Genomic DNA, 26,665 nt, shown 5'->3' with positions numbered 1-26,665 from the left:
GAAATGGGAGGGGGTTCCAAAAAGAAGTTTTGAACCTCCTAAAGCCAAGCAAAGTGCAAGAAGTCTGAATCACTATTCAAGAAATGTTGTCTTTTTCCTTCCATAAAGGCTGCATCTCCATTTTTCTCTTTGGCAACAAATAGCTTCAGACAAATGGGTTCTGAAGCTCATTCATCCAGGTTACAGGTAGCAGTGGGAGGAAATTCGTCCTTCCCAGGTGGTCATTCCTCATCCTCCAGATCAGACTCTTTTGTTTCCACTGGTTCCCCCTTCCGAGGAACAGTTTTTATTCAAGGATGTTTTCAGTGCCAAAGTTAGAAAATGCTTGGAGACCAGTTCTGGGTTTTTCTTTCATAACCTGTTTGTAGTAATGGCCACATTCATAGTTATATGTCTTCACAATGTCTTTCTTCTTCTTTTTCTTTTGAGTTTCCTGGTAACACTAGATTTAAAATATGCTTATCATCACATCCGTGTTCTTTCAGATTTCAGACATTTCTTAAGGTTTTGTGTATATGGATCACATTATCAGTTCTCTTGTCCACTGCACCGAGTGTTCAAAAAGTGTCCAGCTTCAATTATAGCGCATTGAAAGCTACGAGGTATACACATTTGTCCATATTTAGACAAGCTGCTCATCTTTGTAGTCTTTTTCAGATTGTCACAAATCTCCATCTCTCTGTCTGTCAGGTGAGCGATCTCTTACATAAGCTGAGATTCCAAGAGAGTATTCAAACGTCTTTCCTCACACAGGATTGTGTTCTTAGGATGTCAGCTACATTCCTCAGTTCAAAGAGCTTTTCCTCCAACGCAAAAAAAATAGATTTATATCTAGATCTATTTCTGAGGTTTTCTGCTCAAACTTTGAATGCTGCAAGGGAATTCTGCAGGATTTATTTTCCAGAATTTTGGATCTTGTGGCATCTATGATACTCATGATAACACTGGCAAAACAAATGGTGAGAAAGATAAAGTAGTATCTTGAAGTCTCTTTGGTCGCAGCACTAACATGCCTTTCATTTCAAATTCCAGTCTGGGGTGTGTCAGAAGAGAAATCATCTAGTGGAGCCAAAGGATATCCTTAAATCCTGGTCCCCCATTCTCCTACCTTTTTTCAAAGCAGGTAGTCACCACAGACGCCTCAGGTTTTGCTCGGGAAGCAATTTCAGGAGGGATAAAAATGCAGAGTGTGGGGGACACCAAGAACAGAAGTAAGCACATAAATACCAAAGAGATGCTTGCCCTGATCAAGGCATTCAATTCTTATTTGGCCCCTGGGACCTCTTCAAGTTTTCACAAGCAGTACCACTGTCATGAGGTACATCAACAAGCAGGGGGATTCAGGTCATACCCACTTTGCAGACTAGCCATGTTAGCTTGGAGTATAGCTTCACAACACCATCTCACTCTGCAGGCATCCTACATTCTGTCAGAGAAAAATTGTGTGGTGGACATGCTGAGGAGGACAAGAGCAGCCCCTAATGCATGGATACTAGATCAGGAGGTCTTCCAAGGACTTTGTCCATCTCTGGGGAGTTCCTCAAGTAGGTGGTACTCTCTCGTTTTGGAAAGGGCCAGGGGCAATTGCCACAAGCTTCCTCACAGACTTGGATCTACTCACCAAGAAGAGGGTGTTTGATACACCCAGACATCAGTCAACTTCAGTTAACTGCCTGGATGATAGGGTCTTAATTCCTTTTAGACACCTGTTTACTGAAGACATGCAGCAGATACTAATGCAGGCAAGAAAGCCTGCTACTAGAAAGCCATATATTAGCAAATGGAAAGAGGTTTTCTAGTTGGTGTCAACAACATAACCAGCACCCATTCAGTGCCAGCTGTTCTCTGGTTTTACAATGTTTGTGTCAATTACTGTCCTATTGCCTTTCTTATTCCTCTGTCAAGGTTAGTGTATCGGACATTTTAGCATGCTTTCCTGTAGATCCTCGTGTTTCAATGCAATCTCATGTCAAAATATTTTTGAAAGAGGTTTTGCAGAAGAAGCCTCCAAGTGAACTGGTGGCCCTTCCTTAGGATCTTACCTTTGTGTTAGAGAAACTAACATGTACTCCATTTGAACCAGCTACCTGGCTGACTTGAGGTTCTTAATATGGAAACAGTTTTACTGATTGCACTGACCTCTGCAAGAAGAGTATTTTGCAAGCTCTTATGGTGAGTCAACCCTCTCATTCTCCACAGGGATAGGGTTTCTTTGAAAATCAATCCTTCTTTTATGCCTAAATTAATATTCAAGTTCACTTTAAGCCAAACTATCCATCTCTCATTTCCTGATCCTAAAATGAGGGAGAAAGGATACTCCATTCCTTGTTTGTCCACAGACAACGCTTGTAGTGCCTTGACAGAACTAAGTCTTTCAGATCTTTGGAGAAATTGTCCATTTCTTCTGAAGGTATGAAGAAGGGGCAACCTGTGTCAAAACAAACTATTTGCACATGGCTGTCTAGGGCTATTACCTTTTGTTATACTCACCTTAACAAAAGTAATGCAGGGTCAAGGCCCACTCTACCAGGGACTTAGAAAGGGTTGGATACTAGACGTATTGTGGAAGTTGCTACTTGGTCATCTTTTACATACGTGTAGAAAGCACTATAAGCCTGATTCCTTCTCTAGGTCCACATCAGGCTTTAGTAGGACTGTTCTCCAGGGGCTGATGGACTTTTCTCCTCCCTCCTCCCAAAAGCAATCCATATAGCTAAGGCTACTGCAGCAGTGATCAATTTGATGAACATAGTACAGTTGTCTAAGTAAGTTTCTCATAACAGTAGATGTTCGATTGATCACTGCTGCAGAAGATACTCCCTCCATCCATCCCCCTTGTTTTTGGCGTGTTTTTTTATGCCAGTGTGGGCATTTTTTTTTGTTTTTCCTAGCATTGTTCTTTCAGACCTCAGCCTCCCTGTCTCTGTTAGCAGGAAAGCTCTGAAGGGTTTGGCCCCACACTTGTCTTTTAGTCAGCTCAACTGGAGCTGCCTGACAGTTTTGGCATGTGGAAGATATCCTGAAGCTTTGGAAGCTGGCCTCCTGTTGTATCCTTGGCAGAATGTAACCCATGTAGCTAAGGCTACTGCAGCAGTGATAATTTGAGCATTTACTGTTATGGTGAGTTTACTTACACAACAGTACTTTCTTTGAGGTCTTCTGCAGTGGATGCTTATTATCACCCACACCCCTCCCCCAAGTCTTTATGACTTCTCTATCAATCGTCTGTAGTTCGACTTTGCTGTAAGTTCAACAAGTATATATTTTATATTTTTGTGCTTGATTTCTTTGTCTTGCAAGTTGTTTTTACAAAGTGTACTCTGTGTAAGATAGCTGAGCATGACCTCGTAGTATTGGGTGTTATGTTGCAATGCATTTGGCTGAAGATGCTTGTCTCTAATATGTAGGAATGAGAGAGAGGTTCTTTGTTGTGCTGCGATGGTGGGTATCAGGTGAGTCACCTACTTCAGAAGACTTCTCATAGATCAGTGATATTGTGAATAATGTTATTTAACTACATTTCAAAACTGTACCTCTCAGACCAACCGATGAACTTGCTTTCTGCCCCGTTTTTTTTTTTTTTGGAATGTGTATGACACGGTTAATTTTTTTTAAAAAGCTGTGCCTTTAGACCAAACCTGTCGTTATAAGTGGATGCAGTATCATAGACACAGTTACAGTAAGTTTAGTAATTTCCTTCCCTTTTTTGCAGTTATATTTTAAATATATGTTGCTTACATTTATTATAGGTGGGCAGTATATCAGCAGCCATTGGACAACTCTGACCGTTTTAGCCCAACACTGTTTCAGTGTTATTTGTCTTCTGTGCTAGAGGCCCAACAGAATCGCAGTGCTCGACAAACAGCATATATGAGAAGGAAAATGAAACTTTTGGTGGTTACAACTGGGTAAGCCTTAATCATTCTTTGCATTCTGATCATCTGTGTCTAGAAGCATTTTTTCCCTGCAGTTACTTTTTAAGAATTGGTGGGGGTTAATGTCTGTGCCTTCCCGGGATCCTCGAGATTAGCAGGATGCCCAGGGAACATGTCAGTAACAGAGAAAATGCAGTATGCTCTTGGCAGCTAAACGTGTTTCTAGGATGGCGTATTGTACATCTTCCAGGTCGTCGTACTATGCTGCAACAGGAACAAAACTTGATAGATGTTTGCAGAAAATCTTTGCTCAGGGAATGCGTGTTACTCTCCATAGGAGAGCCATTGTGTCAATGAAGCATTGCCTAAAACTCATCCTGGACCATAAGTGTGACTAAAGCAATATACAGGATTTCTTCCATGGTGTTTCACACTAACACAACCAACCAACCTAATTCTGACCGCACTTTCTTCCTAACTTTCCAAACTTATTTGTTGCCTGTCACTACCTCCTAAAGTTCTACATCCCTTGCAACCTGTTCGACTAACAACTAAAAAAATTACCTCATTGTAATTTCCTAAACAAAACAAAACAAAAAAAATACTACGTATTGAATTAACGTGATTTAATTTTGCAGCAAAATAATCTGCTAACCGTCCAAAGGTCGTAATCCCAAAACTGAGACGAAAATGAATATAAAACAGAACACGACCACCACGAAACAGTAAAAGGCCAGTCTTTATTTAAAAATAATAAGCGCTTTCTCGTGCAAACCTAGCACGCTTCATCAGATCTTTTGTAATCAAACGATCAGATGTAATTTTGCTAATGAAGATCTCCTTTTTTATTTCTGTATTATGTCACCTTTATTTGAATTGTGTGATATGGATTTGTACTATCCGAAATATGTATTTTAACATTTAATTTAAATATATATTATGGATTTGTGCTTTTTCTGTACTATGTATTTGTATTTCTCCAGAGCTTTTCTCCCCAAGACTCCATTGAAAACAGGCTCCTTGTAGCCCAATGGACTATCCCGGAAAACAAGCTGCAAATAAATAAATAAATAAAAGTTGTAGTTACATAAGCATGTACTGTACAACAAGGGGGCAACACTCATAACTTCCTCTGACACCTTAATAAAGGCATTGCTTTTGAACACTGTTTTCTGTACCTCTTACATATTCAGTTGCCATCCAACTGTGAGTACTTGCCTTGCTGTCTGCTGTTCCTGGGGTCTTGGGGAGCCATGGGCATTGTTTTTCCCACACACTTGTTTATTACAGCTGCTGGCATGTTGCTGCATGCTTCTCTATTTCTGCAATTAATTTGTTGCAGCCATATGTCTCTGCAGCTAGATTGCAGTTCAGCCATGTGTCCCCAACTAGATATCCCAGTAAGGAAATGTCCTACAACCAAAAGTCCAAGTCTGGTTAGACTAGAAAGAACTTGAGAATGGTACTTCAGTCTGCTTTAGTCCATAGAGCTTGTCCGTATTAGTTTAAGGGTGTGCACACTTATGCCACCAGCTTATTTACGTTTTATATTTTATTTTGTATTTTTTCCCCTAACAGATTTGTTTGTTTTTCAATTGAATTGTACAGGTCATAGGTCACATTAAATGTGGGAAAAGTTTTGAAATGATTTATTGTGGTCTCATTTCTTTTTATATCACAAAAACCTGGCATTTTAACAGGGGTGTGTACACTTTTTATATCCACTATTAGGTTCATACATTATTACTAGACTGATGTCTCCAAAAGGCCCTTTTAAGTCTAGCCATGCTCCGCTGAATTTGACAGGTTATGATACCACTCATTTTATATTGGTCATAACTTGGGCATGAGTGGTCTAGCATTTATAAGTTTCCTCTTTCTGACAGGGAGGCAGTTGGTAGATCAGGGATAAATTTTTGATTTATCATCCACAGGTCCAAGTTACAATTGAATAATCATGGGAGGAATTCTGCTTCACATAGATGGGCAACCTGTTCCAGAGAATTTTTAGTCTCATTGGGTGTTTCTGATACTGTTTGTTTTGTGAATGTGCTAGAGATATATAAGGACTGGATCAGAGGATGTTCTGACTGCCAGGCATAGATCTTTTCTCATCAGTCTGTAGGAGACTGAGTATAAGCATAAGGTTTTTGAGGTGGTTTGCTTAGGACATGTTGTCTACGCCATGTATTCTTTTTGTGTGGAACCTCTGTAGAAGTTCCAGTTGTTGCACATGCCTGGTTGGGTACAATGGAACACTGACATCTTTGGACCTAGGTGCCATACCCTTGCTTATAAGTTGTGCAGCATAAAATGATTTCTTGACTACAAGAGATGGCTGATGGTCAATGGCTAAGTTACTGTCTACATGCATCCCCAAGTCTCTGACCACATGTTCAATTCTTAGGGGTGTATGATCAGTACAGTAAATTCTGTTGGTGGTTGTCTCTTTGAAAGATACTGTTATGCATGTTTTAGTATTGAGTTTTAGACCGTGACTCTTGCACTAGTTATTAGTCTGTGTTAGGCTTTCTTGGAGAATGCGTGTGTCTTTAGAAGATTCCTTGACTGTGACTAGTTTGCAGTCATCTTGGTAAGCCAGAGGCTTTTAACACTGACCTTGACTTCAGAGAAGTAGATGCCAAAAATGAGTGGCCCCAGCATCAAACCTGGGGCGACTGGCCTTTTTGTGGAGGTAGACTCACCTATCATAACTTCTTGTGTCCTGTCTGTGAGCCAGCTGGCTATTCACCGTGTGATGTATGGGTTTATACCTAATTTCATGAGTTTGTATACAATGCTCGAGAGGGGTATTGTCAAATGCTTTGGTCAGGTCAAGGTAGGCAGTATACCTCATTTTGCTCTTGTCCATTGCTTTAGAGACCTTGAAGTCCACCAAGTTGAGTAGACATGACCTCCCCTTGATGAAACCAAACTGAGTTGAATCCAATGTCTAAATAGTTCTTGTGTCATTATTTATTATGTCCATGGTTATTCTTTCCTTGACCTTACATAAGACATTAATCAGGGTTGTGGGTCAGTAGTTTCCTGGGTCCAATGGATGACCCACCCTTGTACAGAGGGATAACAGCTGCAATCTTCCATTAGCTTAGCACAAGTCCTGTTTGGAGGCTGTGATTAAGTAGTGCTTCTAGTGAACGTGGTATGTCATGTTTTATGCTGTTAGGAGGCATTCTGTTATATTGTCAGGTCCCATCAATGCAGTGTTTTTGGCTTTGGAGAGTTCATTGAGAACCTGTTCCTTAGCGATAGTTGGGGAAGCTGTGGTTAGGGATATTTCTTGAGACGTGTCTGTGAGGAAGAGTGGGGTAAAATTGTTGCTGAATTTATTAGCCACCAGATTTGCATCATCTTCTGGCTCAGTGTAGGTTGCTTTATTTACAGTTAGTTTGACAAATTGTTGTGTATTGCCTTTGAGGTTTTAGACATAGCTGAAAAATACCTTGTGGTAGTCTTTAGCCTAGAAGCCTACCTTTACCTCAAATTTGGTTTTGGCAGGCTTAATTAGTCCCCTGAGTTCTTTATCTAGTTTGATGAGAGTTCTTGCCTTGCTGAGTATTGCACTTCCTGTTTTGGCTCTGATTTTCTTCATTTTGTTTTGCAACCTTTTTTGTTTGTGATTCCAACAGTGTGGATAATTTTTTTATGTTTGTCCTGTGCTTATGTTGGGTGGGTACTGCTGCCTCTGTGCAGCTATGTACACAATTGTAGAGGGTTTTTGTGAATGACTCTGCATAGGCAACAGTGTTTCCTGAGTTTGTGGGGGCTTGAAATTTTGCCAGGGGGCTACTTAAAAGTTTGAAGTTTGCCTTGGAATAATTTCTAAAAGTCCTAGGGTTACCTGGTGTCCCAGGTTTTATTTTCATTTTTAGGGAGACAGTTTTATGGTCCAACCTGACCACTGAGGATATTACACTCTGGGGATGGTGCAGTGTTCCCTCATATTGATGAGGACTAGATCAAGGATGTTGGCACACCTAGAAGGTGCACAGTCTAGCTGCTCCAGGTCATTCATGTTGACAAAGTACAGGAATTTTTGTCCCTGCAAGTTTGGAGTTATGTATGATTCTGAGTTTATAGTGGGATAGTTGAAGTAACCCATGAATATGGTGTTGGGTTGAATGGAGGGTCAAGTTCATTTAAGTGGCATGGATTTTCTGGGTACTAGAGGTAGACCTATAGCTCACAAAGATATGGTATGGGACTTTTCTTATGGTGAATTGCACATGGAGGAGTTCAAGTGCGTCATACTGCTCGACCAGCCTTGATGTTTAATTTTGATTTAAATTAAACCAAGAAGAAACTTCACAGTATGGAGGGTGTGATGTTCACTTCCTGAATTATGTTATGCACCTAGTTTACTTAATAAAAATTGAACTGTAAAATATGTGTTACAAAATAGTCCACGGTTGAGTTAAAAATGGAATATGCTTTGTTTAAACACACAAACAAGCGACCCTAGTTAAGTATAATGAAAAGCATCAAAAACATTCCTTATTTATATATAATCAGGTTGTTTGGATCAAGGGTGGACTACCTACTATTTTCTATTTGATTATTTTGTAGCACGTATTTTACAGTTTGATTTTTATTAAGTGAACTAGGTGCATAACATAATTCAAGAAGTGAACATCACACCCTCCACACTGCAAATCTTCTTTTTGGTTTGTTTTTGACCCAGTATAGCTTGCATACTGGATTTTTCTGAGACTTCGAGGGATACCACAAATTTTTCTTTTTGTTGTAAATTGAGACACCTCCATCTTTTGTCCCTTTCAGTAAAGTAGCTGGTCTAAATGTGTGGAAGGCATTATAGCCTTGCACTATCAGGGTGCTCTACATTGCTTTAAACCATATCTCATTAACTACCCATATGTCTACATTCTCCATGGTGAGGAGAGCTGAGCTTGTGGGAATGCAGTTTTTTTTTTGTTTAGACTCCTGGGATTGAGAAATATCATCTTTTGATTGTTATACATTGTTTTAGCTATGTCAGTTGATTTATCAGATTGGTATTACCTAAAAAGAGGCAATATCTAGATGGACAAGGTTTTAGCCAATATTCAAAAGCCTAGTGGGGACAAATGCAGACATTCCCTGGCAAAAACCTCATAGTTTGTCCATCATATCCTCTCAGGCTGACAAATAATATACCTTCTACGAATTACATCAAAACCTAAGCCACTTATTAAAACCAATTATTTTGGTTCATTGTGACATCATTCGAGAAGGTAGAGTGATGCTCAGTGTTAGGCTCATGCCACCCTGTGATATAGTCCAGGAGCTCCATCTTCTCTCTGTTCTTGTAGTCCAGGGATTTTTGTTTCAGATCATTTACTTCCACATGGACTGAGTCATGCTAGTATTTGTGGTTCAGTGACCTGATTGCCTGTATGATCTGGTGGTTCCTGGCCCCTAATAAACAACTGACTCTAGCCCTTTCCTTGCTCAGCCTAGTGAGTGGGACTTTGGTGTGCCTCACAGTGGAGTCTCCTGTAACCAAAGTGTTGGATTGTGTGGTGGTCTGGCCTATGAGCTTAGACATAGAGACACTGTGAGTTGAGGTTGAATCTCATGGTGGGTGTTGCTTTGATATTCTCTTTCTGAAGTTGCTTAGGGTACTTGTGTAATTACTGGATCTGGGAGGCATTTGAGGTTTTGGTTTGGGTAGATTACTTTTAAGAGCCTCAGCATGTGTGTGTCTGTGTGTTTGTTCTGTGGGTATGTGGCAATTATTGTGTAGTAGTCTTGTGTTTCTGCCAACATTTGTGGTATTTGTAGTGGCTGTATGTGAGAGCCTTGCCTCATACTGTGTCAAATTGTTTGAGAATTGGGTAATTATCAGAAAACATGAAACAATTTCTACATTGTGCTAGTATGTCCATTTCTACCAAACTGACTAAAGAGACAGTAGGAAAGAACAGATCCATAGTTTCAGGTATAGCTAGGGTGCTAGTTAGGTAAGAAGCACAATCTTAGTCTAACGTCATGGAGCAGATCCCCTGTTTACTCAAATCTGATGCTTGCCAAACAATTGCATGCTCAGGAATTCTTAGGTGTTGTTTTTTTAGAGAAACTGAGATTCAAAGCACTTCATGCAATCATAGGGAAGTTACTAGGCTATTGGCCATGAGGCCCTTACAAGCCTACCCAAGAATTTAGCTCATGTTCCAACAAGTCAGCACCCTATGCTGCTGTCCAGCAGGGACATAGGTGGAATCTCAGGGGTGTATTTTCTGTTCCTCATCTAATTATCCAGGTTGTGCTTAAAAATGTTTAATGAGGTACTCTGCTTTACATGGAGAGGGAGTCTGTTCAACAAAAGGGGGAGTCTCTGGGACACAAATCTGTCCCACCAAAAAGTCCTATTGATGTCACAGAGCAGGTTGAGTTTGCATGTATGGGTTACTCGAGTGGAGCTTGACTTGCGCATATGCAGCAGTCTCATCAGGGTGGGGTCCGAGATTACTTTTATGCCAGACAGAGGTCACCTCTGAGGAGTCTGTAGAAGACTGAATAGAGAGACAGGGCTTTTAGCTTATCTGTGTAGGGAAGATGTTCAAGGCCCTGGATTCTGTGGGTGAGGAACCTCTGTGGTGTCCCCAGGTGCTGCATGTGCTTTGTGAGGTACATGACAAAAGGGACATTGTACTCAGTAATGGGTCTTACAAGGGAAGACTACAGGGATGTTATGACCACCTTGTCCCTGGATGAGATATCTTTACTAATGTGATGGGCCATGTAAAAAGCTTTCTGTAAAATGGAGGCAATGTGTTGGCCAAAAGTCAGTTTGCTGTCAACCTGGGTACCCAAGTCCCTCATGACTGATTGAGTGCTTAGCACCTTATCAGTGTGATAGGTTGTGGGGACGTCACTCTTCTCAAAAGGGATGATGATGCATTTTTTGGCATTTAGTTTGAGGCCATGTTTTTTGCACCAGTCATTTGTTTGGGTGAGACCTTCTTGGAGGATGTCCACATCACTAGGGTAATTGATGACTGGACCCAGCTTGCAGTCATCTGCAAACTTGGTCAGCCATAGTCCACTAGATTTGGCCTGCACCTCCAAGAAGTATATCCCAAACAACAGGGGCCCCAAGACCGATCCCTGGGGTACACCTCATGTTATGGGTCTACTACTTGAGGTGGCTTCCTCTATTTTGACTAGGTGGGTTCTGTCAGTGAGCCAGTTTGCTACCCATCTGGTAACACATGGATCGATGCCTAGTTGAGAGAGTTTATCTATTATATCTGAGTGGGGAATAGTATCGAAGGCTTTGGCCAGGTCAAAGTAGGCGGTGTGAACCATCTTCCCCTCGTCTATGGCCTTGGTGACTGTCTCAAAGAAGTCGACCATATTTAGCAGGCATGACCTCAAAACCAAACTGTGTGTGTTCAAGTGTCTGGAGGTTGCCAATGTCCTTTTTAATGAGGTCCATGATTATCCACTCCATGGCCTTCCAGATCAGGCTAGTTAGGCTGATGGGTCTATAAATTCCTGGATCAGTGGACGCTCCACCTTTGTGCAAAGGGATGACAGTAGCTGTTCTCCCACTCGGCTGGGATGAAGCCGGTATTCAGGGTTTGGTTGAATAGGGTGCTTAATGGTGCGGCAAGTTCCTGCCTGAGTTCATGTAGGATGCAGCGTAGAATGTTGTTGGGTCCCATGGAGGCTGTATTTTTTGCCTTTGAGAGGGCAGTGATGAATTGCTCCCTAGAGATAAGGGGAGGGAGGAAGGTACTGCGGATGTCCTGTTTTACTGATGTCGGGCCAGAGAAGTGAAGTTTTCACTGAACCTGTCTGCCAGCAGGTTGGCTCTGTCTACAGTATTTGTGTATGTGATGTCCTTGACCACCAATTCTGAGCAGATCTGGGTGCTTCCCTTGAGATTGCGGACATATGTGAAGAAGGCCTTATGATTGTCTTTAGTAGATGTGGCCAGTTTGGACTCTGTTTGATTTGGAAGATTTCACTAGTGCTCTTATTTGCTTGTTTAGGCTAAGGAGAGATTTCTTCCAATTAGGCACCTGCTCCTTCTTGGTCCTGGACAGCAATTTTTTTCCTTTTATTATAGAGTTTATTCATTGCAGATGTCCATCAAGCAGGTTTACTCTTCCTTGAGGAGGATGATTTTGTCTGATCTGGTATTTCTGATCCCAGGCAGCTATATAAACGCTCGTGTAGTACTTTGGTGTAGGTTTGGACATATGTACCAGTTCCTATGGAGGGGATGGGGGGCTGTGAAGCTGTTTATACCTTCCCCCTTCCCCCAGGAGGTTGTAATCAGCCTTGGAGAAGTTTTTTTGGTTTGACTCTAGCTGGGGAGGGGGGGGGGGTCGAGGGAGATGGTGAATTTGAAAGTGACTGTGTTGTGGTCGGATCTTACCAGGGGCGATGACACTATAGGGATGCTGCAGTGGTTACTCATGTTGGTTAATACCAAGTCCAAGATATTTTCATCTCTTGTGGGGGTGTCAACCAACTGGTCCAAGGCATTTTTACTGACAAAATCAAGGAATCTCTGGGCATTTGTGTTTTGGTTATGAGTATTTCTTCCAATCTATGGTTGGATAGTTAAAGTCGCCCAGGATCAGGGTAAAGGGTTGAAGCTTGATAGATTTGAAGAGGTCCAGATAGATGGAGTGGGCATCTTGAGTCAGAGTTGGAGGCCTGCAGCTATCTATGATTTGAATAGGGGGTCTTATCAACTAACTGCACCGGGAGTGTTTCGTGGGCATCATACTGTTTGACCAACCTAGAGGTGTGTATGTGTTTTATGTATGTTTGCGTTTATACAGTGCACTGCTAACTCTCGCTGCATGATGAGCAGACTTTGTGCAGGCAGAGAAAAAACAAGCAAAATAACCCACTGGCCAATCACAACAAGCATGTTCTAAGATTTTATCAGTTATTCTTAGCACAGAAGAGACCAGGCTACATTCTACAACCACTAGAGGGCAGACATAACTTCTCTAATTTTAAATCACTAAAATGAAATACAAACTACAGTAAATAACCAAGTTAAACAATAAACCAAAACAGCTAAGACTTAGAATCAGGCATTAGTGCAGAAACTCAACAGTTAAAAATAGAGGAGTGCAAAACCTTTGCAAGTAGTGCACGAATATAAAAGCAACAGTAGTATATTTCAAGATAAAGTGCATCTTAGCAGTGTAGAGTTATTAGCTGTTGATGGATCTGGATTCAGCTGAACAGTCAAATACAATGGCAAAAGCAACAGCACTAAAAAGTAATTAAAAGTACAAAAGCTCTGCATGTAATGCACAGACATGAATGACAGCAGTACTCGTATATTTCAAGATAAAGTGCAAAGCCGACTGTAGACTAATTGTGTAACAGTGGATTGATCTGGAATCACCAGAAGGCCTCTGCATTGCAGATTTATTAAAGAAACAGGTATTTTTGTATGCCAGAATGGTTCTATTTCTCTAAATGTGCAAGGTAAACACACTGTCAGTGAGTTAAGTTTTTGTCTATTCAGGAGCTTTCTGGTGATAAATGATAAAAGTGGGTAGTACATGGCTTTTTTACAGTATTGCAGCAGTGCACATTATGTGCATCATATTTTCATATTTTAACACTGTAACATTAATCAGAAAAACAAATATGTTAGATGACAACTGTGAGTAGCAAAATTGTGTGCATTAATGTGGTGTATAAGATGGCAGAGTCTGATCAGGTTTAGGCCACACATCTTGTACAGTTTTAATTCTAATATGAAAAGATAGCTAATATTTACATCTGATTTACCAAACATGTACATCTCTGGAAGCTTTTATATTACTCACCATGTTATAATGTCAGTTTTTAACTAACATGTTTGGCTTGTGTGTGGTACCCCAACATGACTGTATATTGCAGTATTGCACTCTATTTCTGCATAATTAAGGTAAACATGACAACTGTCAGATTTTCATAACTTTTTGCAAGTGTTCCTTAATTACTGTTCCCAGTCCATCCCACTCTGAATGTTTCACTGTGCAGACCTAGCAAATTATGTCAATTTGTAGATTGCACCTTGATGTTCATCGTGTTTCACTGTTGCAGTCATGACTGTAGGGTTCTCCCCTGCCGGCAGGCAGTCCTCGGTCGGCCAGAATCCCAAAGTCTGGGTCCGGCGTCGGCTGCTCAGCCATGCTCCCTGACGTCAGAGCGCCAGGAGTACAAAGCTGACAGCCGACGCCATGTTCTCCAGTCTTTCTTGCCATGCGGTGATAGCAGTTCGCATTTGCCGGTCGACTGACTCCTGACAATTTTTTCTAAACGTACTTCAGTCCGAAGACTTTCTTCTCCTACTCAAAGCTAAGTACCCCGTTGGGGAAACTTTTTTCTTGCTCCAGTCCGATGTCAGAAAAAGTTAATAATTGTATTTCATGTGGGAAGCAAATACCTCATAAGGATTTTCATTCTTACTGTATTCCTTGCTTAGGCCCTGACCATGACGTAGCTAGTTGTCGGTTTTGTGCTAGATTCAATCAACGTACGATTAAACGAAGGTACGATTTTGCATTTCATTACTTCGGTAGGCATTTTAATTACAAAATGTCGTCGGACTCGGTTCCGGCTACCGGAGTTCACAAACGACGCAAGGATAAAGACAGGCCTCCGAGGTCCAAATCGGACGATATTGTACAAGCAGAGCCAGCTTCAGGTTCGGCCGTCGTCAGTGAGGCACTTTTGCAGCCCCTGTCGTCGGCCATTTCGGAACTGATGGCCGAAACGGACTCCCACGAGGTGCCAACTAGGCCTTTGAATATTTCTGTTGCAGGACCTTCGGACAATGCTCCTTCAGATGGGTCTGGAGCCGCTGTGCAGGTACCGGCTTCCGAAGGGGTTTTCAGGCCTACTCAGCTTCTAATATAGGCAAAGCCAAAGACTCCTTCCAAATCAAAGACTACAGCCCAGGCCTCTTCTGATCCGGCACCCAAGTCTCAGAAACAGTTACTTAAGATGGTGGAGGACTTACTTACTATGATTAGGGGTTCACATCCCCCTCCAAATAAAAGGCCAAGGCAGGAAGTGTATTATGACTCCTCTGATCAGGCTTCTGTTTCTTCAGTTTCTTCTTCTGACCAGGAATATTCTTTCCCTCCTTATGAGGATTCTGATGCTGAGGAATCCATTCCTTCAGCTTCTCCCCCTGAGGATTTCTCTTTTGGGGAAACTTTGCATGAAATGAGGGAACATTTTCACTGGGAAGGACAGGAGTACTCGGAATCTAAGAAAAGACTTAGGGATTTTCTTCTTCTTCCCCAACATAGACCCCTGGCTATCCCTCCTATTTTGGATATTGTGGATGATGCTTTTTCAGAGGCTAACTTAACTCCTGACTCTTTTCCTCCAGCTCCTGTTAAGCCAGACAGATATTATAGGGTTCCTGATTCCCACCAGTTTTTATACAAGAATCCTACTGCTGATCCTGAAACCATTTCTCAGCATCCTAAGGGGGTTAAGGCCGCTACTGCTAAAAACCCCATTCCCACTGAGAAGGATTCCAGATCTTTAGAAAGATGGGGCAAAAAAGTGTCCACTTATGCTACTTTATCTATTAGGGCTTTAAACTGTCAATTTCATATGCTGAAATACCAGCACTTTCTTCTGTCTGTTTTGAAACAAAAGCTAACTTCCATTTCCACCTGTGCAGATGATAAGGAAATTACATGACTTAATGCATGCCACTGAACAAGTTGGGAAGCATGGTTTACACTGTGGATTTGATGCCTTGGAGGCTTTTTGTAGGGCTGCTGCCTCTGGCACAATCATTAGAAGGCATGCTTGGTTAAAGGAACAAAACTTGGCAGATCAAGTAAAAGCTAAGTTATTGGATGCTCCTGTTCAGCATAATGTTTTGTTTGGCCCTAAGGCTGAAGAGGTGATAAAGAAGATGGAGGACAAGGCAAAATCCATGCAAACGGTTAAAGATTTCTTACAAGTACAGCCACCCAGATTTAGTAGGAATTGGCCTACAAAAAATTGTTCCTTTCCCAATTCAGACAGGCCTCAGAGGGGTAGATACAGACGCTCCCGAGGCAGGCCTCAAACGCAAGCCTCTTATAGACCAAGACAGTGGACTGCTTCCACCCCTAGGGGAGGAGAGGACAGGTCGCATGCTCATAGAAAACAGGCTCAATGACTCCCTCTGTTGGGCTGCAGGAACTTCTTGCCTGGAAGCCCCTCTCGAAGGAAAACTTTCTCTTTTTCACCTAAATTGGACTCATATAACCCAAGACAAGTAGGTTCTGGATGTGGTTTCAAGAGGTTACAAATTCCATTTTCATACCCTACCAAAACCAAGCAGATGGCCGGATCTTCCTAAACATCAATGGTTAGAGGCCTTAAACCAGGTGGAAGCTCTCTTGGCTATGAAAGCCATAGAACTGGTTCCACTTTCAGAGATGGGACAAGTTTTTTACTCAAGGCTCTTTCTAGTCCCCAGAAAGCAAAATTCATGGAGACCCATTCTGTATCTGTCAGTCTTGAACACTTTTCTCGAGATACCAAAATTCAAGATGCTTACTCTACAGCAGCTACTTCCAATGCCGACCAAAAATGCATGGATGGTAACTTTGGATTTAAAGGAGGCATATTTACACATTCCCATCGGGCAGGAATGCAGAAAATACCTCAGGTTCAAGGCCGGATTGAGGCACTATCAATTCTCTGCACTGCCCTTTGGATTGTCTACTGCGCCCAGGGTCTTCACCAAATGCCTGGCTCCAGTAGTAGCTTATTGCAGACTCAAGGGAATTCAAATTTACCCTTATCTGGATGACTGTCTTATTCAGGCAGACAGCAAGGATGTCTTACTCCAGCATCTAGAATTTGTTCAGAATCTTCTCAAGTTCCTGGGATTCACTGTAAACATAAAAAAATCAAATTTGACACCCTCACAACAGATAACTTTTCTGGGTGCTCTTCTAAACACAACAACCCAGATGGCATTTCTGACATATGAAAAACAATTACAGCTGGCTTCAACTTTCAAAACCTTGGCAACATTAACTCAGCTATCTGCAAGGAAATTCCTGCAGGCTTTGGGTTACATGGCCTCCTGCATCCTTCTCGTACCATATGCAAGACTACATATGAGGAAAATACAGTGGTACCTAAAAAGTGTATGGTCTCAGCATTGCCACAGCTTAGACATACAGATCACCGTCCTGCCTTGTCTTCAAAAGGAATTCCTTTGGTGGTCCAAGGCATGTACTCTAAACATAGGAAAACCCTTCAGTCTGCCTCCAGCCACTCAGATACTAACCACGGACACTTCAGATTATGCATGGGGAGCCCATTTTCAGGGCAACTGTCTGCAGGGCCTTTGGACAAAGGATCAGAAGCACCTGCATATCAGTTTAAAGGAAGTGTTAGCCGTTCAGAACGCTCTATTGGCTTTCAGGAATCTTCTACAACCAGGACAACTACTGATACGGACATACAACACAGTTATGTGGTACATAAACAAGCAAGGGGGATCTCATTCCTATCCCCTTTGCAGACTAGCCATGAATCTATGGAACACAGCTCTAGCTTGCAAACTGGACCTTCAAGCTCAGTTTCTACCAGGGAAGCAAAACTTCCTGGCAGACAGTCTGAGCAGAAATCTGTCGGACCCACACGAATGGATGCTGGACACCAAAATATTCAAGATGATTACAGCAGTCTGGGGATGTCCTCACATAGACCTCTTTGCATCCCACCTCAATCATCAACTACAGATTTTTTGCACCAGGACATTCCACAAACTAGCTTGGAAAGTGGATGCACTATCATTCAGTTGGAGAAACCTCTCGGGGTATGCCTTCCCGCCTCTACCTCTTCTTCCACGGGTGTTATTAAAGATCAAACAGGACAAGCCCAAGAAGATAATTTTGCTGGCCCCAAATTGGCCTCGACAGTTTTGGTACCCAACACTGAAAAACCTTTGTCTGGAGCCCCCTTGGGTATTACCACAGACTCCGAACCTTCTGTCCCAACACCAGGGTCAGGTTCTGCACTCCCATGTCAAAACTCTCAGCCTGGCGGCCTGGTTAATCCAGGGTCTTTGATTCATTCTCTCCTACCCAAGCAGGTTATGGATGTCATTTTAGAAGCCAGACGTCCTAGCACTAGAAAATCTTATGCAGGAAAATGGAAAAGATTTTGCTCCTGGATGCAGGCTCAGGATTCAGATCCTCACTCCTCTGATTTTACTTTACCTGACAGACCTCTTACATAAGGGTCTCTCTTTCTCTTCCATAAAGATACATGCCTCTGCTATTTCTGCTCATTATAATACAGACCCTCCAATCTTTTCCCATCAGCTCATGAGACAGTTTCTCAGAGGAGCTAAGAACTTAAGGCCCCCTAGATCTCCACCCATTCCTGCTTGGGATCTCAACTATGTTTTGGAAAAACTCACCTTACCTCCTTTTGAGCCTGCTGCCACATCTGACATCAAGTTTTTATCTTGGAAGACAGCCATCCTGTTAGCTCTGACCTCTGCCAGGAGAGTTTCGGAGTTGCAAGCTCTCATGGCTGTGGAACCTTATATTATTTTTCATCAAGACAGGGTGTCTTTAAGAACTAATCCTACTTTCATGCCTAAGGTGGTTTCCAAAGTGGCTTTAAATCAAACTATTCACTTGCCAACTTTTTTCCCCAGTCCTCAGAATAAGGGGGAAAGGATCTTGCATTCCTTGGATGTACACAGACAACTACGTTTTTACCTGGACAGAACCAAGGACATCAGGAAATCAGAGCAATTGTTTGTTTCTTATGCTTCAAGTTCCCAAGGTAAAGCCATTTCAAAACGGACCATTTCTAAATTGATTGCTCATGGAATCAGATTTTGCTATTCACACCATGGAAAGCAAATCCCAGGGAGTATAAGGACTCACTCTACCAGAGCTGCTGCCACTTCAGCTGCCTTCCTCAGGGGAGTTCCTACCAAAGACATTTTGGAAGCTGCAACTTGGAGTTCAGTGCATACTTTTTCCAAGCACTACAATCTACCTCTCTACTCTAAGTCTAGGGCAGGCTTTGCTTCTGCTGTCTTGCAGGGCCTTTTAGCCACCCCCTCTACTTTATGACCACCTCCCTTTTATTCTGCTTTGGGATTCAACCCTACAGTCATGAAACACGATGAACATAGTACAGTTGTGTACACTTACCATAAATGTAGATGGTCGAGTGTCTTCACTGTTGCAGTCTGGGTTACCCTCCCTCCTGTCCCCTCTTATTTTTTTCTTTTGTGTGGTTCCCTTCTTCACCCTTCTTTTGAGGTGTATTTGCAAAGAGTATGAGATCTTACTCATTTTGGAACACCTGACATCTGGGGCAAGAAAAACTGGAGAACATGGCGTCGGCTGTCAGCTTTGTACTCCTGACGCTCTGACGTCAGGGAGCATGGTTGAGCAGCCGACGCCGGACCCAGACTTTGGGATTCTGGCCGACCAAGGACTGCCTGCCGGCAGGGGAGAACCCTACAGTCATGACTGCAACAGTGAAGACACTCGAACATCTACATTTGTGGTAAGTGTACACAACTGTACTTTCTTTATGTACGATCTACCATTCAAGAGATATGAGGCCCAATATTATAAAAGTGTACTTCAAACAAATAGTTAATTTTCTGTTTGTATTACTCAAGAATTTGTCTAACATTTTTCTTCATACACCCACAGATTATAACCCCCTCCCCCCTGGCAAGACAACATCACATCAATTTTTGTTTCATTAATTTTAATATGGAAAATATTTAATATTTTTCATAACCTTTTGCAAAAATTCTTCAGTAACTCAAGTGCTATGTGCCCCACAATGATGCTTTTACTCATGGTACTTACCTTATCCTATCAGTATGCAGATGCCACCTTGGTTCCTAACCCATACTATACTTTTCATGAGATATTATCATTATTAGAACAATCTTAAAATTAATGCATGTATCTTAAATGGTTAGATTTTGCTGTAGTATCGCATTCCATTTCCAGTTTATTAATGGAAATATGCCATAATTGTATAACCTTCTGCAAAGTCGTCAGTATATCAAGCACTGTAATTACTACAGAGATGTTTCCACTGTGGATACCTCCCATTTCCTGTCAGATTGCAGATGCCACCTTGATTCCTAATGCACAATATGCTGTTTAAGATATATTAGACTGGATAGTAGATTGGCATTAACATTAATAAAGTGCCTAGCAGATAATAGCTGTACATCTGTTTCTTTTACCCAAGAGTATTTAGTTTCACCTTTTTAACTCCTACTGCTTCTCTCTAAGTCCTCCAAACCCAACAGTATCACACTCCACATTTGGTTTTATGGATGTAAATATGTAAAATATTTTATTTTTGTCATAACATTTTGCTAATACTCTTCAATAACTCAAGCTCTGTGCATCCAGCAGTGATATTTTTCATATTAATGTCCAACATATCTTATCTTGCATCGGCCATGTTTTTTCATAAAATATTATCTACAGTACATAACGTATTAGTCTGAATGTTACAATACTGGTAATATGTGCACAGTACACCTAAAATATTGTTGTACTTATTACTGTGTTAGTAACAGTTGTCTTGGTTTGTTTAATAACATATAACCTCTGGCACTCCCTTCTTGTTTAGGCTGTCCTAATATGACAGTAGCATACTCCATTTTAATATAATCATATGTTGTGTCTTTCAGCTTTTCCTGGTTAGGGGTCGCCACAGCGGAACTCCGGTCTGCAAATGATTAGCAGTAGATTTTTACGTGCCGAGTTGCTAGCCCTGACGCACAACCTTCAACGAAGGTATGCCCATTCACGCATGTCTCCACGCAGAAGACGCTCTAACTGAGAATCGAACCAGACAGCGTCTTACTGTGAGGCGACAACACTACCGCAGCACCACTACCGCAGTTTTATAAATGTGAAAAATGTCATATTCTTCATAACCTTTTGAAAACACTCTACCTAGAAAATATTAAATGCAAAGATTTGATGCATCATGCATGCTAAAACAGAACACACAAATGGATATGCAGCAGTATTGAAGCATAGCAGTAAAGAACCATATCTTTGTTACCATAATAAATTGTTATATGTGCCACAGCCAGTGTACCAAAGTTATGTAAATGCCCTCATGTATAAAAATCATTCATCTAGGTATTCACCAGGTGATATAGCCATAAACAACATTTAATCATACAATGTGCAAAATTCAGACCATGGCAATGAACACCTTCTAATCAGCTGATGCATATAAAAACAAGCACGCATTTCCACTAAGGCTGGTCAGACATGCACACACACACAGAAAAATACTTGTAGCTAGTTAATCACAAAACAAATATATATATATATATATATATATATATATATATATATATATATATATATATATATATATATATATATATATATATACATACAGATATAGATATAGAGATGTAACAAATACTTGCAGCAATAACCAAGTATTCAGAAAAAATAGGGTAGTTATAAGCCATATCCTCATGTGTGAAAAGCACTTACTTCTGCTTTAATGAAAACTCAAAGAAAATTCAGGATCATTATTGCTTAACTGAGTACTGAACACAAGCTTTACAGAAGGCCCTCAAAGGAAACAGTCTGTAATGGCAAATGTAAAGCCAGAGTAATGTATTTCAGCTTTTTGTTTTGTGACGCATACTGAGCAAACCATTGGAAATCCCCTGTACACACAAACAGATATAACAAATAATTGCAGTTGATGTACTATGTGTACTCCTTGGATATCAGTATATGAACAAATGAATGAATATGTATTTAAATAATAGCTGTACTAATACATTATAACTACCTATAAAAGCCAGTTATAGTCCATGTGTTGGCTGTGCACACTTCAGATCCCCAGTTGTGAACAGATGAGTACAAAAATGCAGAACTACCAGCCAGAGTGATATATTTCAGTTAGCTGCTGTCAAATCTATATAGTGCAACCCATGGAATCCTGTTGCGTCTATTTTATTGACTGTGTACACATCAGATGCTGTCAGATACATACAGTAAAGCTTTCTGTAATCCCTCATACACCCACACACACACACACACACACACACACACACACACACACACACACCCATCAGTTGCAGCCAGTTTTTTCACTGTATATACCTCATATGTCTGATTATGATCAAATAAATGAAGAGATACATTAATGTGTTTTGGCTGACTTCTGTCAGAAGCTTACAGTGCAACCCCCATTGCCTTTGCACACAGAAACACATGCTTACAGAGGTCTCCAACAATTACAGCCACTTACATAACTGGCCACACCATAGATGTCTAATTGTGTTTAAACAATGGCCATAGTAAAGTATTCCAGCTTGCTTTACACAAAATGCACACTAGTTCAGCAAAGCCATAATAAAGTATTTTTAATTTAAGCAAATGATAGGAATAGTGTATCATTTTCTTTCACAGATAGCCACAATAACCAGCAGTTGTAGGTACTTTGTTGAACATTTACACCTCAGATGTCTGATTGAGACAAAAATAGCTATAATGCATTTCAGCTTTGTTTCACACATTGACCACAGTAAAGTATTTCAGCTTTATTCACACACACACTTTAGTATTTTAAATCCAGAATAATGACCATCTCACCTGAGAAAGCAACAGCATGGTCAGTCACTGTCATCCAACACTTTCCCCATCAGTTATACCTACTGTGTGGAATGCAAACACTTTAGATGCCTGTATAGGATATAATAAGTAATAACCACAGAGATGTATGTCATCTTTATTTCACACAGACATTAGACACAATAAAGTATTCCAATTTCACACAAAGCCATATTAAAGTTTTCCAGTTCTTTTCATACAGATAAACTTTTCATCCTGCAAAGCCAGAATAATGACTGCAACTTGAGAAAGAAGTAGTAGTAGGGTCAATCACTTTTATCCATAAAGAACCCCAACACCCATCAGTTGTAGCTACTTTTTTCTGTGTACATTGTACATCAGGCAATACATTCAAATATTTCAACCCCCTAGACACACACACACACTAACAGATGCATCAACCAGTTACAGCCACTGGTACATCTCATATGACTAATTGTGGTCAGATGAATGAATGAATAAATACATAATTAGTAGCCATAGTAATATATTCATATCGTGGTTCTGAAACCCATACACTGCAATCCTATATGCTCACATACAAACACACACTTTCATGCCCATTAGTTACAGCAACTGATAGGACTGTGCATAACTCAGAAGTTTGATTTTGCTCAAATGAACTCTTACCTGCAGAAATACAGGTATCAGTACAGGCTGTCATTATGTGCTGCATTGTTTATTTTTATTTTTATGTAGTTAAATTTGTTTGTCAATGTAGTACACTGGTCAAAGTAGGCTATTTTAGGTCAGTAACATAGACAGGGCAATTGTTCTTTAGCATATACCAAGTTTCAAAAGTCGGTATTACATTTGCAGCCAAATCTGTATGCTTTAGTGCTCTGTGTGAGGTCGAAACTCTAGTAGCTGCTTTGCTACAGTTTAAAATAAAAAAAATATATTTTTTCTTCCTTTTTTTTAGTAAATTTTTTTCCCCCTTTTTTTAGTAAAACAAGAGCCCTGTGGCATTTTGTAGATGGTCTAAACTCTAGCAACTGCTTGCTACAGTTTAAAAGAAAAAAAATAAAATAAAATGTTTTAGATGTTCCACTGAAGAGTTTGGGTAGGAGATGGGGATGTGTATCTGGCTCTTCGTTTGAGCTGGGGGTATATATATTGTCAAATTATTTTTGTTTTGCTCTTTACATGAAGAGCTGAGTGAGTGAGGTGCTAGTTTGTGGCACCTGCTATGCCTCTGTTTGCAGGCACAGCCCAGGTGAACTAATTCACAAGAAAATAACAGAAGTGATTCACAAATATAGGGTAAGAGAAAAACAATTGCGGATTAATTTTAGTAGTGACACCCCTACAATGCAAAAATGGAAAAAAGGGGATGTGGAGTGATGGAAGGGAGGTAAGCAGCAGGTGAGAACAGAGGGTGGAAGAAGTAATTTTGTAAGTGAGAGAGGAGTTAGCTGATGTTTACAGTGGAAAATGACTTGCAGTCAGATTTTTAATGGAGGTGTATTTTGAATTGTGCTCAAAAATTGGGGATTTCTTTTAGGTGAACAAGAGGGGAAAGTTTGGGTGCAAGAATGGAGAAGGAGTGGTCAGTATAGTGCAGTTTGGTGTGGGAGTAATGGTGTGTACTGGAAGAGATTTGAGAGGTTATAAGATGTGATTTTGTAATGAAGTTTGGTTTGGCAGCAAGAGGCAGATATAAGAAGTTTGAAAAGAAAAGATCATATAAGTAGCTCAGTTCTCTTGGTGACTGAGAGACATCTGGGTTTGGAGTGGGTGATACAGTGGTGTTCTGGGGGGGGTAGTTAGAAATTAATCGGCAGATTTTCTTTTCATTGACTGTAGCATGGGTGAGTTTTTTTAAGAGGCTGTAGCTTTGATGGGAAGCCCACATTTGAGTTGAGCAGGGATGACTCCTTTGTTTGTTGCATCTGTTGCCGGTCTAGAGAGAAAGAGACAAATTTTTCAGAACAGCGATAAAAGATATTTGATTTTTTCCTGGGGTTTTTAATGTAGTTATGGATGTTAAGTGGCTTGCCTAGCCAAAAACTCTAGGTATTTAAAGAACATGGTTGCGTCTGTTGGGGTACCATTAAGATGTGTGATGAGATGTTTTGGAGCATTTTCAACAGTACACATTTTTCTGGTAATTTTTCCTTACGCTGTTAATTTGGCAATCTTCTCTTTTGTGAATTTCAGTCATTTGGCTTATGTAGTAAGTAGTTTGCTGGGAACATTTATAAAACAAACATGCCATAGCAGCTACTTATTACAGAAGTTAGTGAACCTTATTGTGAGGAATAAAACATGCACTTCTGTACCCACACCAAGTTATTTGCATAAGGGATTGAGAAGCAGAGATGTGCAGCACTTTGCTGGAGTTGGAGGAAGATAATCAAGTGGTGTAGCTATGCAGAACACGATTGACAGATTCTGCTACATAGTTTTTAATAAAATTAAACATTTTTATTTTAAAAAGAAGACAGCAAAATAATATAGATAGGACTGCATGTATGTGAGCATGATTTACTGTTAGATAAATACACATACATTAATAAAAATTAAAACAAATCATTAAAAATAATTTTCTTTTTATGTATTATATTTGTTTTCTTTATTAACAGTCATCAATTTCACTTTTCTTCTTTAACATTATTCTACATGTATTGTTCCCACAAGTTCCATTTATTTCTGTGTAGCTTGCTCATTCCCTTTTTCTAAAGATTGCACCTCCAGTTCTTTTATCTCCCTTGCAACATTCAGTGTTTCACTTATTTAGATTTTGATTTCAGCTTTATAGTAATTGTTTTTTGGCAGCCAGTAACATTAAACTTTTTGAGCCCTTACTGTGTGTGTAGGCAGTTCAGTTTCTGTATCCATCTCAAAAAAATATTTTTTTAGAGTAATTTCCATTCCCACAATTCCCAACAAAGTACTCTGTAGAGAATTCTTAAGTTCTGGAAAACATGTTACCAATTACTCCTCTATTTACCATCACACCATTTCCTTGTATCTGAGGAAAAATAACTCAAGTCTGCTTGAAGTATAAAAAATACCTATGCACACATTTCCATGCAGAAATCCTAAACCCTTCTGGCCTTTGTTCCTTACTTTATTTAAGATCCATACAAATGTCCTTCTACTATTGATTTGTATACTGCCTTTGTATTCTAATTTCCGATCTTTTGTAACTTCTAATTGATTCTTAACATTATCACACAATCTAATGTTGATGACCTCATTGTTCTTCACAAATGGGTCTAGGATTCGATCCTCATATCTGACTCGGCCACATACACAAGACTTCGGATCTAAAGCTTGAGGTCCTCCTTCTATCTGTAATGCTGTATTCCATCCCCAGCTCCTCAGATTTCGTTTGCAACCGTAGCCGCAAGAAGGAAGATTCAATTGCTTAAGCATAAGTGTCTTTTTGATAATATTTATCTGTAATCTTGGTATTACTTTTTGACTTTTAACTACTTTTAAACTTAGATGTAATGGGATCCTATCTCGCCTACATTCATAACTGATGGGCTCGGAGCCAATCCATCGGCTCCGACTCGGCCAACTAGTACACTAGAACGAAGTCTCTTATTGGCTGGGCTACCCTCTATCCCAGGATGCACCACACCTGCTTCCCCAGATCTCGTTTGCCGCTTTACAAGCTAGACGTGGTCTCGACTTGGCTGGAGCTAAGTGTACTTTCATTACCTTTTTCTGGTCTTTGACCTTGGGTTTTCTTCACAATTTAATACAACAGCTGTTTTAACGGCTATTTCGTGTGTTTTTTGTGTGAGTGATTGAGTGTTATTGTCGATACTTATATATCGTTGGTCGGGTGAGGCCCGTTTAAGTTAGAGGGCCTTTGCCCTTCTTAGTGGAGTGTCTGTGTTGTTATTTTCCCTTTTTTTCTTCCGGGCAAAGCCCGTTTAAGTTAGAGGGCTTTAGCCCGTTGTTGTGTTCTTTTGTGATTGTCATTTCTCTTGTGAGGTAAATCTTCTCTCTAGAGAGCTCGTGCCCTTTTTTCTCGCGCTCTAACAGTTTGGTTTTTTTAGTCACTTCTGTTCTTTGTGCAAAATTTGGGTATTGCATAGTGTTATTGCGTAGTGTTATTGTATAAGCATGTCTAAAGAACAAAAATCAGGGTTCAAAAAGTGC

The 26,665-nt window shown here is 40.5% G+C and overlaps 1 protein-coding gene across 1 annotated transcript in view; it reads left to right on the top strand.

Moving 5' to 3' along the window:
* The window catches only part of DNAAF9 (dynein axonemal assembly factor 9), a 2,711,795-nt gene that overhangs the window by 1,741,003 nt on the left and 944,127 nt on the right, over window positions 1-26,665 (top strand). Inside the window, exon 27 of the mRNA XM_044064082.1 lies at window positions 3,750-3,908. Coding sequence (XP_043920017.1) covers window positions 3,750-3,908 — 159 coding nt within the window. The remainder of the gene's footprint in view (window positions 1-3,749; window positions 3,909-26,665) is intronic.

Source organism: Protopterus annectens, chromosome 2.part2 (assembly GCF_019279795.1).
Source record: "Protopterus annectens isolate FY-2018-M chromosome 2.part2, PAN1.0, whole genome shotgun sequence".
In the NCBI taxonomy this organism is placed as follows: Eukaryota; Metazoa; Chordata; order Ceratodontiformes; family Protopteridae; genus Protopterus; species Protopterus annectens.
The sequence above is the reverse complement of the archived record's forward strand: the minus strand, read 5'-3'. Positions and strand labels throughout refer to the sequence as shown.